Genomic DNA, 13,323 nt, shown 5'->3' with positions numbered 1-13,323 from the left:
TTATTTCGCCTCTGGAGGGCGCTGCGCGACGCTATACAATCTTTGGACTTGACTATGACTGGGACAGTGATCTAGTGTGACTCGGTGTGAGTTTTCCATCTCCCAAAAATGTTCCCGTTTTCTTGTTTACTGGATTCAGAATTTCATATAGTTTGGGAAAGAATGTTTGGAAAGAGTTCCATATACGGACAACACTCAATGCTTCGGTGAACAAGCTATACTGTGTCAGGCTTGCCCCAAAAACCTCCGTAGCCTAACACTTAGTAACAGTGCAGTAACATTGCCTAACTTGTGTTTTCCTAAAGTGCGCGCGGTCTATCTAGGTCCTTAAATGTTTGGGAATTTATTTTCCCAGCTAAATCTCACTTTTTAGGACATTATATCACTTTGTAAGGGCTATTGTAACAGTTTAAGGGAAAATTAGTGTTGTCTGTACATGGAAAACTGAATGTTGCATCCTGACTCCATTTCAGAAATTAGGCCCCTAATTGGAGATCCTAACGAAGATTAGAAAATTTTCCATAAAATTGGAAATTTGGAGAAAATACTTTGATGAAAAAAATTGGAGGCAGGGCCTATCAGAGGAGGCAGCAACCTTTCCAAAACATTGTTATTAAACAATACAATAACATAATTTCTTGCCAAATTGGTTTACTCTAATGCTAGATTGTGTTTTATCAGGCTCATTTGGTAGGCCCCACATCACCCACGTAATATGATAGGCCTAGTGAACACCTAGGCTATAGCACAGGTCTTGGAAGTTCAGATGGAGTAGACCATAAAAGCATTAAGACGGAGCTTGATGCTTTTCTTTCTTGTTTTAATTACAATGAATGTACCAAAGGTTTACTCGAGCCTATCCCGTAGGAAGAAAGAAACACCCTCGAACTTGATGTCATGTATGCACAAGGTCTGTATACACCTGCACTGCAATGTACATTGTACTTTTAGGCTCAACCCAACATGAGGAAAGGGGCGGGGGGAATGTGGCTGAGGGGGTGTTAATGGCCATATCCTCACACCCTGTGCGTAGGGTATATATTTTTGTAATTGTTAATATTTAGTCAGACTGACACCGACATATGTTTATGTATCATATACATTGATTATTCCGTCTAACTTTTTTTTTGGTGAACAATTTTTGGAAAGAAAGATTTTGTTGAAACTCATCCTGTTGGGCACGAGCATCAGATCCAACGCTGACGGACGACCATGGAGTCATACACGCTCAGGCGTGCCTCCATCTACGCGACGCTCTTTGTCGGCTACTTCCTCTACTACCTCAATCGCAAGTCCTTCTCCTTCCTGATGCCCTACGTCATCGAGGAGGACAGGATGCACAGGAGCGATCTGGGTGAGCTCCGGTTACCATGGTAACGGCATCACTGGGCTCCTCTTGGCAGCATGCCCCCCTCAGAGACAGTGAGAGAAAGAATTTTGTAGCAGAGGGTCACAATTTTCAAGTGTCTTAAAGGCTACCTTATCCACCATTTGGGAACTCTCGGTACTGTGTATGAGAGTTTATTAAATTAGGGCTCTGTTCAAATCTTTGGAATCCAGATCTAGATTTGGTTTCACTATGACGTTTAACTTGAAACACTTTTGCCTGTTTCTACGTTCATTTTTGAAATTACGATACACAAGGTGTCTTTTTTTTCAAAGACAGGTCGGTTGGGTTGCATAATGGGAAAACAAGAATTCCTTACCATGGAAAAGGATCAAAAATCGATACTGCCTTATTCCCGTGGTGCTTGGAAGCAATAAGCCATTTGCGAGTTAAATTGGAATAAAATCTGGTACACTGAGTTATCTGATTACATATAAACATAATGATTTGAATTCCCCAGACTAAGGACACCGTTGTTATACCTTGTGATTCAGGGCAAGCTTTTGCTTAGCGACCGCCATCTCTGGAATGGACTGGTTCCTTTGTGCCCTTCTTACCCATTGAGAACAGTGTATTGTTGCAAGGCGTCTCTTATGTAACTAAGCAAAAGCTTGCCCCGAATCACGAGGTATAGCCACAGTGCTTTTAGTATGGAGAATTCAAGTTGTTATGTTTACGTGAATTTAAAGTGTACCAGATTTGGGTCAAAGTTAATGGCAAAAGGTTCCCAGTGTGAAAGATGTGTGTACTAGGAGGCACAAGTCTTTTCTGTTTGGCCAGAACTGAAATCTTCTTTACATTTTAAGAATCGTCGTTAAAATTTCACAGGTGCAATCACTAGTAGTATATCGCTGGCCTACACCATTAGCAAGTTTGTCAGCGGGGTCCTGTCGGACAAAGTCAGCGCCCGGGTCCTGTTCAGCAGCGGCCTGTTCCTGGCCAGCCTGCTGGTGCTGCAGTTCACCGGTTTCCAATCGCTGCAGATGCTCATGGTGCTGTGGTTTCTGAATGGCATCGCCCAGGGCGGTGGCTGGCCCGCCTGCTCCAAGATCTTGAAACAGGTAGAGCCGACTCCCAAATATGAATCTGAGTCCTTTGTTCTCTCACGAGTCTGAGTCTCAGCTCTGACGTGTTTCAGTGCCGTGCGAACTGTTGCATCAAGCACTCTGTGACACTTGAAATTTGTGTAGCAGGCTTCTCCCCCAGCCCCCAACTGCAGAAAACACAGGCAGAAATCCACAATCGGCATTTTAAAGGCTCAACTGTAATTGTTTTATTGGCGTCATTCTGTGCTTTTGCAGTGGTTCCTTCCGTCCGAACTTGGCCTGTGGTGGAGTGTCCTGTCCACCAGCGCCAACCTGGCCGGGGTCGTCGGCCCCGTCTGTCTGTCTGTCGTGGCAAAGGATTATGGGTGGAGGACGGCCATGTACATAGGAGGTAAAGAAATCTATAAATATCTTGCATTTGGTTGATTGAAAACCTACGGCTTCACCAGAACCTTGTGCAGGCATTTATGACATTAAATTTGCAAACTTATTAAACTGACTGTAATGTAACACTTATGTTTCTTATTAACCCCTGCATACCGGGAGCCGTCCACAGCCGCGGCTTTGTGTGAGAATTAGTGCATACCACACATACAGTCTATTCACCATGCAGCTGCTGGTTCAATGGGGCCTGCTACTGGACAAAGCCCTCCATTCAGGGCATGCCACAGCCCAGCAGTCACGGTCAAAAGAATTACCGGCGCAAAGGGGTTAATTACTTGGAATAAAGGCTGGTTGCCCTCAGAACAAAAGCCCTCCATTCAGGGCATACCACAGCCCAGCAGTCGCGGTCAAAAGAATCCCGGCGTGAAGGGGTTAAAAGTCGCTCATTAATTTTCTATTCACAATATGTGTCAATGTACATTTACATATTCATATGTCCATAATGTGTCCCTTATTGTTCTGTTTTGTCCTTGTTTTGTTTGGACTGTATTGTACTGCCGTTGTCTTTCTTTCATATATAATCCGTTGTCAGTCTTGTCTGGTTCTTTTTTCTCGTCTTAATAAGACATTTCTGTATAAGATTTTGTCTTCTGAATATGCCTCCGTATCTGCCCCCTTTTATTTCAATGTCTCCTGGTCTTATTTAACTTGCACTCTTGTAGTCATGAATCTTTCATTTATTGACCTTGTGTGTAACTTGATATGTACATTGCAAAACGAAAATAAACGTTGAGTCAATGAAAAAAAAGGTCAGCATGAATAAATTAAAATAAATAAATAAGAGCTATCACAGGGTTATTGCTTGATTGCACCGTGAAAGGTGAAAAATGAACCGTGAAAGGTTAGAAAAATGCAATTTCTGTGAATACCGCTCTAGTATTTATGAAACACCACATTGAGCAATAACTGAGGATTAAAGGCACTTTGTAGGTCAAGTTTTTTATTCTGTTTTGGATTTAAACTTCAAGAAGGCAAGTTACGTGAAGTTGCAAACAAACTGAGTGTTTTTCTTGCTTTGTCATTGTATTGCACTTACGGATATTCAAATTGGAAAAATAGATACTCAAATATTTGATAACTGATTGAATGTTCAAATATTTGTGTACTCTGCGCAGGCCTAATGGTTCAATTACAAAAAGATTTGTTCCTTTGTTTGTGGACAGGTGTGTTGGGTATTGCCATGGCTGGCGCGTCGCTCCTACTCATCAAGAATTCGCCGTCGGAGGCCGGTCTGGAACCACGTACCGCCGCAGAGGCCACTAATGCACCCGCAAGCAGTAAAAATGGTCTGTACCCTTTTTTCTCAGCCAGTGTCGAACTTTCCACAGGCGTACGTGTTCATCGTTACATTTTTTCCCGCCACATGTAACTGACTTGTTAGTCGAAAAACCGTGGAGATTAAAACAGGCTTGCTGTAGCCCACAGAATGTCAATATTTTGTGCATCGGCCAGTTTTTTTTTATTATTTTTAATTTGGACAAAATTAATTATTACCCCTGCTCACTGGGCCATCAAAACATCATCCCCATCAACCGTTCCAACTCCCCGCGGGGAAAATATTCAGCTTGGTTCCGCAATGGGTGGAAAGGGCTTAACAAAGGCAATACCGGTGAGCAAGTCCACAATTTATGTCTCGTACCTATAACCACGGACGTTTTACCGTCAAAGACACTCGTGGATTTTCGGCGCTTTTGTAGTCAACTGTTGGGCATCTTTTTACAGTAGTGCTAGTCTTTGAGAGGCACAGAATGGGGATCTTCTGTGGACTTGTCTTGATGTTATGTCTTTGTGTTTTGTCTCTGCAGCTTCATCGGATGCCAGTCCGTCGCAGAGTTCCGCCACGACTCGTGACGTGATCGGCTCCCCGTTCCTCTGGGTTGTCTCGGTCTTATTTTTCTTGACCGCGCTCATCGCCTACGGGGTCATGGACTGGGGTCAGCTGTATCTCATCCAGGAGGTCGGCTTTGAGAACGCCGTGGGTGAGTGCGGGCGTGCTTCCGGACCAGACCGGTCTGATCCGGTATAATCCAGCTTGGGCTCGTTCGGAAGTATTGTGCACGTAGCACGGCTTCGTGTTATTGTCAGTAAATACAGTCTGTCACAGTGCAGAAGTCGAGACTGTCACATGACCAGATACAAGACCATTCAAGAGATGCACCACACTTTCTCTTGTCATGCAAGGCAGGCATGCAGGTCTCTTTTAGCCCGATCATCCTAAAGAAGCCTTTTTTTTCCGTTGTTTGCTTTCTCTTGCAGGAAGTGCCTTCACCAGTTCTTACTCCATCGGGGCCATTGTTGGCAGTGTCCTAGCCGGGTTTGTGACGGACAGATTAGTTGCCAGGGTAACCAAATTTGGTACACACTTCTAACCCACGCTACTAAATGCGCAATGATCGATACCACTTTTTTGAGTGAGATCAGGTTAAGTTACTTTTGCTGTCTCGTACTCCTTGGCTTTATTGCAGTTGTTAAAGAGTGGTGGAAAATTTGATGGAAATTGGAAAAAAGGACAGGACACATAACAGTGTCAGTTGAGCGCTGAGCAAAAACTTGCTGAAATTGGTCGCAAGGACATAGGTAATCTACACGTTTAGCTACGGCTCGCAAGCCTTTTGCGAGTTGTGAATAAAATCTTGTATTCTGAGTTCTTTCAATTCACCCGAACATCATATGAATTCTGCATACTAAAGATGCTGTTGCTATACTTCGTGATCCGGGGCAAGCTTTTGCTCAGTTACATAAGAGACGCTTTTGCACCAATACACTGTTCTCAATGGATAAGAAGGGCACAAAGGAACCAGTCCATTCCAGAGATGGTGGTCGCTATGAAAAAGCTTGCCCCGAATCACGAGGTAAAGCAACAGTGTCTTTAGTCTGGGGAATTCAAATTGTTATGTTTATGTGCAATCAGATAACTCAGCGTACCAGATTTTATTCAAATTAAACTCACAAAAGGCTTATTATAGTAGGCTTGTAATAACGTGCTCGTGCTTTTCAGAACTTGTCCGCAAGCTCGGCAGCTGGCCCCACTTCATCCACCGTCCTGGGTGCGAAGCAACCTGCTCTCCTCTTTGCTCCCCTTGCGCTATTTTTTTTTCTTTCCTTTTCTTCTAGGCCAGCAAGAACTGTAAAACCTGCCCCCGCTTTCCCTGGTTCATGTTCATGGAGGGGATCAACCTCATGTCCATCCACATCTTCCGAAGTCTGGTCACCATCGACACAAACGAGGTGAGACAAGAAACATTCGGCTCGGAAGTTGCATCTGAATCCACCGGTTAACCCCTTCGCTCCAGGAGACGGCAAGAGCCGCGGCTTTGTGTGAGGATTAGTGCATACCACACATACAGTCTATTCACCATGCAGCTGCCGGTCCAATGGGGCCTGCTGCTGGACAGAGCCCTCCATTCAGGGTGCACCACAGCCCAGCAGTCGCGGTCAAAAGAATTACCGGCGCGAAGGGGTTAATTACTTGGAATAAAGGCTGGTTGCCCTCAGAGCAAAAGTGAACACAGATGTAACTGGGTGATGTAAGATCAATTATTCATGCTGAAAGTTTGCAAAAGTGGAACACGTTTCAACTCAGTTACTTTCACATGCAGTCGTGAATTTTCGGATGCAGCTTGGGCCTCTGCTGTATCCATGACAACCATTAATCACTTTCGCCATGTGATGTGTCAGACACAATCGGACAATCTCTGCACACACAGGCACACCTGGTGGTTAATTAAAATGCCAATCTCACCTCGACTCATCCCCGGCTTACATCTGAACATGCTAATCCACCAATTGCCGACCAATTTCTGGCCTGCCCAGATGAAACGATTCCCACCAGTCTACCTCATCTCAGCTGGTTAGGGGGCACTTTCAGGGCAAATCAGAGCTGTTCATAGCGACAGTTGCGACATGAGTGTCTCACTTGTTGGAACCAAAATGGCGGATTATGCGTCAGTGCTTATGGATAATTAGCTGCACATTGTGCTGCACACGTAACAGACTGCCATTTTGGTTCCAAAGTCTGAAGTCATATTCACCTCTGGGGCATCTAGAGATTCTTCGCTTACATTGTGTAGGGTGGGCGGAGCTATAAAATCCCCCCCCCACCTTCATCATCTGCTCTATTGCTTGCAGGTGTTCATCCTTGCTATTGGGTTCCTGTTCGGCTTGGCCCAGTACGGAGCCTTTTCTGTCTATGGCGTGGTGGCCATCGAAAACGCACCGGTCCACTTGTCGGGGACGTCCCACGCCTTCGCGGCCATGGCCTGCAATGGTAAGGTCACAAATATTGTTCCGACCCTTGGCCCTTGAAATGTTCAACATTGGTGGTTCATTACCACTTCTGATGTTTTGCCCACACTTGCAGCCATGAACTCAATACGGTCGATTTCACAGAAGTGCGCCTCCAAGAGTTTGCAACGCGTTGACCAATCACGGTGTGCAAAATCTGCTGACCCTTTACAAATGCATATTGGGTCAACAGATTTCGCGCACTGTGATTGGTCAACGCGTTGCAAACTCTTGGAGGCGCACTAGTGTGAATGGACTGCATTTGGAAATAGATGAGCTTCTCCGAACTTTTTTCAGCACCGTCTGTCTTCCTTTTCAGGAAAGCCATCACAAAAATCAAAACACACTTTACAAAGTCTCGTGCCGTTCAGAATTTTCCCACTTTGTCAGAGTTTCCAGGTTGCATGTCCGTCAGTGTACATCAGCAGCACAAAGGATGTGCGAGGTTAGCACTTACATAAAGGAACTAATTGTAAAACTCAACATCTTGAAATGTTTTGAAATACATTGCAATCAACATGGCCTGCCCTCTGGTGATTTGGAGAGATAAAAAAAAGTGATAGATGTTTTAACACTAGTGAACAAGTCAGTCAAAATGTAGAAATTGGGGTCCTGTCGGAACGGTCGGGACATTTTGTTGAGAGATTTGGTATTTGTTTCACGCTTACATGGAAACCTCAAATCTGTGTCACTTTTCAAAAGTGATGACACCTTCGCTCTTACCCAAGGGAAAATTTCAGGCTACGTTTGTAATCCAGTAAATAAAAAAATTGGCCTTAAATCCTCTTTTAAAATGTTCTCTCTTCTCCAGTCGGTGTCCTGATGGCCGGCTACCCGCTCACCTACATAGCCGAGCGGTTTGACTGGTCCGTGGTGCTCATGTGTCTGGAGGCCATGTCGCTGACCAGCCTCCTGCTGCTGGTCGCAGCCAGGAAAGTCGAGGCCCGAATCGGCAAGCCCCCGTTGAAGGTGGAATGACAGGTGTGCGGGTAATTTACGACCCGTCAGTGGGTCAGGTCTCTTGTCCTTGGGTCTTTCTTGTTGTTTCAATGTGACAGAATCATTGCCAGTGTTGGAATGAAGAGTTTGTTTTGTTTTAAATATCCTCTGCCGCAATCTGGAATCATTTCTTTAACTGTTCAGTTTACGTACGCTGAATTCTGTAGCCTGTAAGCATGTAGGTCTGACTTCTCGTTACCTGTGATTTGAAGGCTCGCGCCGATGATGGACGTAACCGTAACTCTGGAGGCCCCTATGGGACACCTCCTTTGTAAATGAAACCCAGAGAACTAATTACACAGTGGAACCTCATTAATAAGAGATCTGCCAGACTACTAATTGGAACCTTGTATAGTCCGGAATGAAAACAAAGAAGAGTAAAGGATTGAAACTTAAATGTTTCCTTGTTATAGAGGTTTTTCACATGATGTAACATGATGGGCAGAGACACTTCAGGAAGCATACCATGTCGGTGGAGGCACACACATTTTCGAATCTGTGTATTTCTGTTGGCAATTTCATGTACACCAGAAAAGTGAGAGACTCCGAAGGCAGGCGCGTTTCCGCGCTCATCTGTGTCAATTGAACGCTGATGACCATCATGATATCATTCGACGGAAAATCCTCTATAAGCAGAATGCTGTCTTTTCAGTGCAGTTATTTCTGGGCATTGAGTCTACAGGATATTGACTGCATGGAGTTATGTAATAAAAACAAGCCTCCCTCAGTGACCATGGGAAAACAAGCCTCCCTCAGTGACCATGGGAAAACAAGCCTCCCTCAGTGACCATGGGAAAACAAGCCTCCCTCGGTGACCATGGGAAAACAAGCCTCCCTCAGTGACCATGGGAAAACAAGCCTCCCTCAGTGACCATGGGAAAACAAGCCTCCCTCGGTGACCATGGGAAAACAAGCCTCCCTCGGTGACCATGGGAAAACAAGCCTCCCTCAGTGACCATGGGAAAACAAGCCTCCCTCAGTGACCATGGGAAAACAAGCCTCCCTCAGTGACCATGGGAAAACAAGCCTCCCTCAGTGACCATGGGAAAACAAGCCTCCCTCAGTGACCATGGGAAAACAAGCCTCCCTCAGTGACCATGGAGTAAGGATGGAAATTTCCGGTTATTTTTGAAAAAAATTTCCCACACCTTTTAAATTTTTAAACATGTAAACGTCCCACTCTCACCACGGTGTCATTGTAAACTATAAACACTACCAATTGTTCGCAATATGAATAGTTGACACAAAGTTCCGGTGATGAATTCACTGCATTCCTTTGAAATGTCCGAGCAGTAAAGTATTCTGAAAATCAAAGTACTTTTTACAGGCACCGTTTACACTAAAACTGAATGCCAGATTTCGGCAATTGAAACGTCAAACCTCTGGGGCGGTTCCGTTTAAACGTTCGAGAAACTCCGTCAACGGATTTGGAAGTTTTGTTTAAAGGTGCAAACGTCCTACCCTTACCATGGTGAAGCTGAGGGGAAACTAAAATGCTCCATTGGGGTTGGGGGGGGTCATTTCCCTACGCCATGTGATCAAGCAGTCAATTTCACTTCTCCCACAGGTTCTGCTTGATTGGAACCGATAAATGATCAATTTGATCAAAGTACAGTTGAAATGCACCTCATTGAATACAAAATTTGTTGAAATTAGTCACCCAGACTTTTCCAGACTACCTCTTCATGCCTTTGTTGCACAGGTTAACACACTTGTATGCGTTTGCACAGGTCACCGGTTGCTATGCACAGTACTTGGTTGCTACGGGTATAGTACTTAGTTGCTATGGGTATAGTATTTGGTTGCTATGGGTATAGTACTTAAGTTGCTACGGGTATCTTAGGAGTCAATTTTGGCCATGCATAGCAAGATAGCAAAATTAGCCAATGCCATGTGACTAGCTCACGACGGCCAATCGCGATACAGAATCTGTGGGTGAAGTTCTATCCAGATAGGTGCATAGGTAGGGTGAAGAAGTGTTTCGGTATAAATCCTGCTGTATTGAAATATCTACAGAGGGAGAGTTAAGCTAGGGGGTGACTCAAGGATTTACCCTGAGGCGTAAGGTACGGTACCCCATAGGACCCTGTGAATCCCCATCAAGCCTCAAGGTAAACCTCGCGTTCCCATCTGTTCAATTTTGCACACTCTCCTTGCTAATTGTACATTCCGTATTTAGTTGTGTGTAGCAGATTTCAATAACCCATTGAGATACGAAATTTCGGGAGTTAATTATTCTGTGGAATTCAATGCAACTGAGGAAATTGGCCTTGAAAAAATGAAGGCTAAGACAGACTCAGACTTGTGAGACTGATCTTAAAGACTCCTAGCAGTTAACCTGGTCCTTTAAAACATTTCTATCCATAAAATCGTTAGCGATCAACGATGATATAAGCAAACTTTTAAATCCCATAAGAAATATCACCCTCTCAGCTCTGAGTGGGCCATTGTATGGAAATGCGTAGGGGGCGAATTCCTTATATCACCTTTTCTGGAACGGGTCAAAATAATGCGTAAGTTTGGTCACTCTGCAGCCAGGCCAACCAGTCATAGTCTAAAGATATTAGGTAGGTATATGGGACTAGGGCCATGATTGGGACAGGTCCCCCGAGCTACAGAAAGTAGGCCCCACCTAGATTATGCAATGTGCAAATCAACAGTTTTTACGTGTTACATCATTGAAATCATAAAGTCATGCTTCCTAAAATTGGCTAAATTAACCTTAAGTTTCACTCCATGGAGCCCCCCCACGTTTCCTTGCAATAAATGTTTGGAAATGATGGGAAAAAATTGACTAATTTATCAGAATTTCCATAGTTAATGATATCTTGATTAACGTTTTAATTCCACCTTGAGTAAAATAAGCCTTTTGTCAGGTTAATTTGAATAAACTCTGGTACACTGAACTATCTGGTTGCACATAACCATTTACTCCCTAGGCTAAAGACTCCGTTTCTATACCTCGTGACTGGGGACAAGGTTTTGCATAGCGACCACCATCTCTAGAACGGATTGGTTCCTTTGTGCCCTTCTTATCCATTGAGAACAGTGTATTGATGCAAGGCGTCTCTTATGTAACAAAGCAAAAGCTTGCCCCAAATCGCAAGGCATAGCAACAATTTCTTTAGTGTGGAGAAGTCAGATTATGTTTACGTGAATTCATTCAAAGTTAACTTGCAAAAGGCTTATTGAAATCAACAATGCAGTCGTTACAAACTAATGTCTAATCTTTCCTTCTGTTCTTAATCACCTGCATCCAGTGATTCTAGTTCGCTGCTGCACTTTTTTTTATCAGTCTAAATGTTCCACTGTTCCTGACTCGTAAATTACCCGCAACCAGTCAGATTCCTTGTTGATCAGGGCACTGAAATAGACAGTTTTTGCCATCAAGCTGATTTCAAAATTGCCACCAGTGAATCAGGGGTGTGTTGTGTACCAATTCTGAAAATTGTGCAATATTTCACTACTTAATAATGTCAAGTCGTGATACTTAAAATAAACAGGAAAGAAATTGTGGTATTTGAAAAGATGAGGAGAGAAAGAGATGTGATCAATTGAACGTTGTATATTCACCCTTTTTCTTAGGCTGCTGCTTATTTTGTTCAAAGAGAAGTTGGAGACACGATTGTCAAAGTGAAGGGGGCGGTTGTGAGACCATCAGGCATGAGCCATTAATTGGCCGATCCATTAAGCCCCACCCAATTACTGCAAAAGGGGGGGGGGAGCCAGTCGAAAAAGTGGGGGGCCACTGCCACCCCCCACCTTCCACTGCCAGTCATCTTACAGGCCAGGTACTTTTGTTCCATAGGGTATGCACAAAGGAGGTTTCTCTGTGGAACAAAAGAGCTGCCCCGCAACATGGCTATCGTGAAAAGCCTCTGTTCTGACACCCATATGAAATAGAGATTGTTCAAAGGTGATAAAAGTAATGTTTGATGCTAGAAGTAATGTTGAATAAAATTATTTCAAAGGTGTTGTAGTGGAGGCATGTTCAGTCAGCTCTCGACATAAAGAATTATAAGCGAGTTCTTTTATAAAGTGCAAATTCCGCAAATTGCAGTTTCTTGAATTCTTATGTTTTTCTCATTTTTTTCGTTTCTTTTTATAACAAAGTCCTTTTTTCTCAATTCTCACAGAGTCCGTTTTTCTCACGTCTTTTAAAACAAAGTAATTTGTCTGGTCTCTGCAACTTTCATTTGTTATGAACGAGAGCTGACTGCATATGCGTTTTTCCTTTGCAGCAACTTTTTGATGCACGCATTGACGCCAGGAGAAAGTCTGCTTGGTCTTACATGCACTTCCTGATATCCATTCCCACCAGGGGCTTGCTTAGACTAGAGACGTTTGACGCCACATAGAACTTTGCACTTCAGCTCTTTCCCCGTGATTTGCAAAAAAAGTTTTCAAGCTAATCCATTTTGACCTTGGTTTCATACTTAAATTTCTGTTTTTTTTCTGACAGAATGGTGTGGGAATACAGGATTTTTTAAAAAAGAGAAATGAAGTTTTATGATTTTAATAATGCGGTATGCAAAAAATGGAAGTACAGAGAGGTGCATTACAACTGAATTTTTATCACAAATTTATAAGGAAATAACGTGATGACGCTCTCTGCATATTGTCACTCAGAGTAAACTGACTTAATTTTCTACAGATTTGACATATTTTTGTGAGATTCAAATAAATAAATTAGAGGAAAAAGAGACCCTAATTCTGACAGTTTTCCTGGTTCATTTATTGGTTCTTTGTTATGCTTTGTTTTATGCCCTTGTCTTTTGGCATTTTTTTCTGGGGCTGGTTTCTGTTTTTATTTTATTTGGGTGCTGATCACTTTGGGTGCTGATCAAGGTCAGTTTTTCACTTTCTTTGCCGGGTAGACTGCAAAAATGGCTGAAATAATTTCTGCGTGTCTTTATTTTTTTAAATTTTTTTCAGCTTTCATCTTAGAGCAGAATGGCTAAAAAATACGGTTGAAAAATGGTCGTAAGTGCCCGAGAAAGTTGAGGGTTTTCACTTGAAAAATGGCTGCAAGCACTTCGGAAGAATTACTTTTCGGGGGGGGTTGTTTTGTGGGAATAATTAAAAATGTCATCGGTTTAACCCACAAAAAAATGGAAAGAAAGTGGAAGATCAGGGACCATAAAATAATTTAACGTGTGTTTC

At 43.4% G+C, this 13,323-nt stretch overlaps 1 protein-coding gene across 2 annotated transcripts; it reads left to right on the top strand.

The window, feature by feature from the left end:
* Positions 1 to 33: 33 nt before the first annotated feature.
* On the top strand, positions 34 to 12,871 carry slc37a4 (solute carrier family 37 member 4). Of its 2 annotated transcripts, none has more exons than XM_022231212.2 (10): positions 34 to 86; positions 1,150 to 1,354; positions 2,216 to 2,448; positions 2,689 to 2,824; positions 4,041 to 4,163; positions 4,683 to 4,856; positions 5,134 to 5,219; positions 5,992 to 6,105; positions 7,006 to 7,144; positions 7,973 to 12,871. In XM_022231212.2, exons 2-10 carry the CDS (start codon positions 1,213 to 1,215, stop codon positions 8,137 to 8,139), a joined length of 1,314 nt encoding a protein of 437 aa, XP_022086904.2. In that variant the 5' UTR covers positions 34 to 86; positions 1,150 to 1,212; the 3' UTR covers positions 8,140 to 12,871. The 2 variants fall into 2 exon arrangements, with proteins under 2 accessions (XP_022086904.2, XP_022086905.2); XM_022231213.2 differs by having other exon boundaries at positions 48 to 84; positions 1,154 to 1,354.
* The last annotated feature ends 452 nt before the right edge of the window (positions 12,872 to 13,323 follow it).

This window comes from Acanthaster planci, linkage group LG21 (assembly GCF_054643075.1).
Source record: "Acanthaster planci isolate LZ-2023a linkage group LG21, COTS_SCS, whole genome shotgun sequence".
NCBI classification, from domain to species: domain Eukaryota; kingdom Metazoa; phylum Echinodermata; class Asteroidea; order Valvatida; family Acanthasteridae; genus Acanthaster; species Acanthaster planci.
This window is presented reverse-complemented; position numbering and strand designations above follow the sequence as displayed.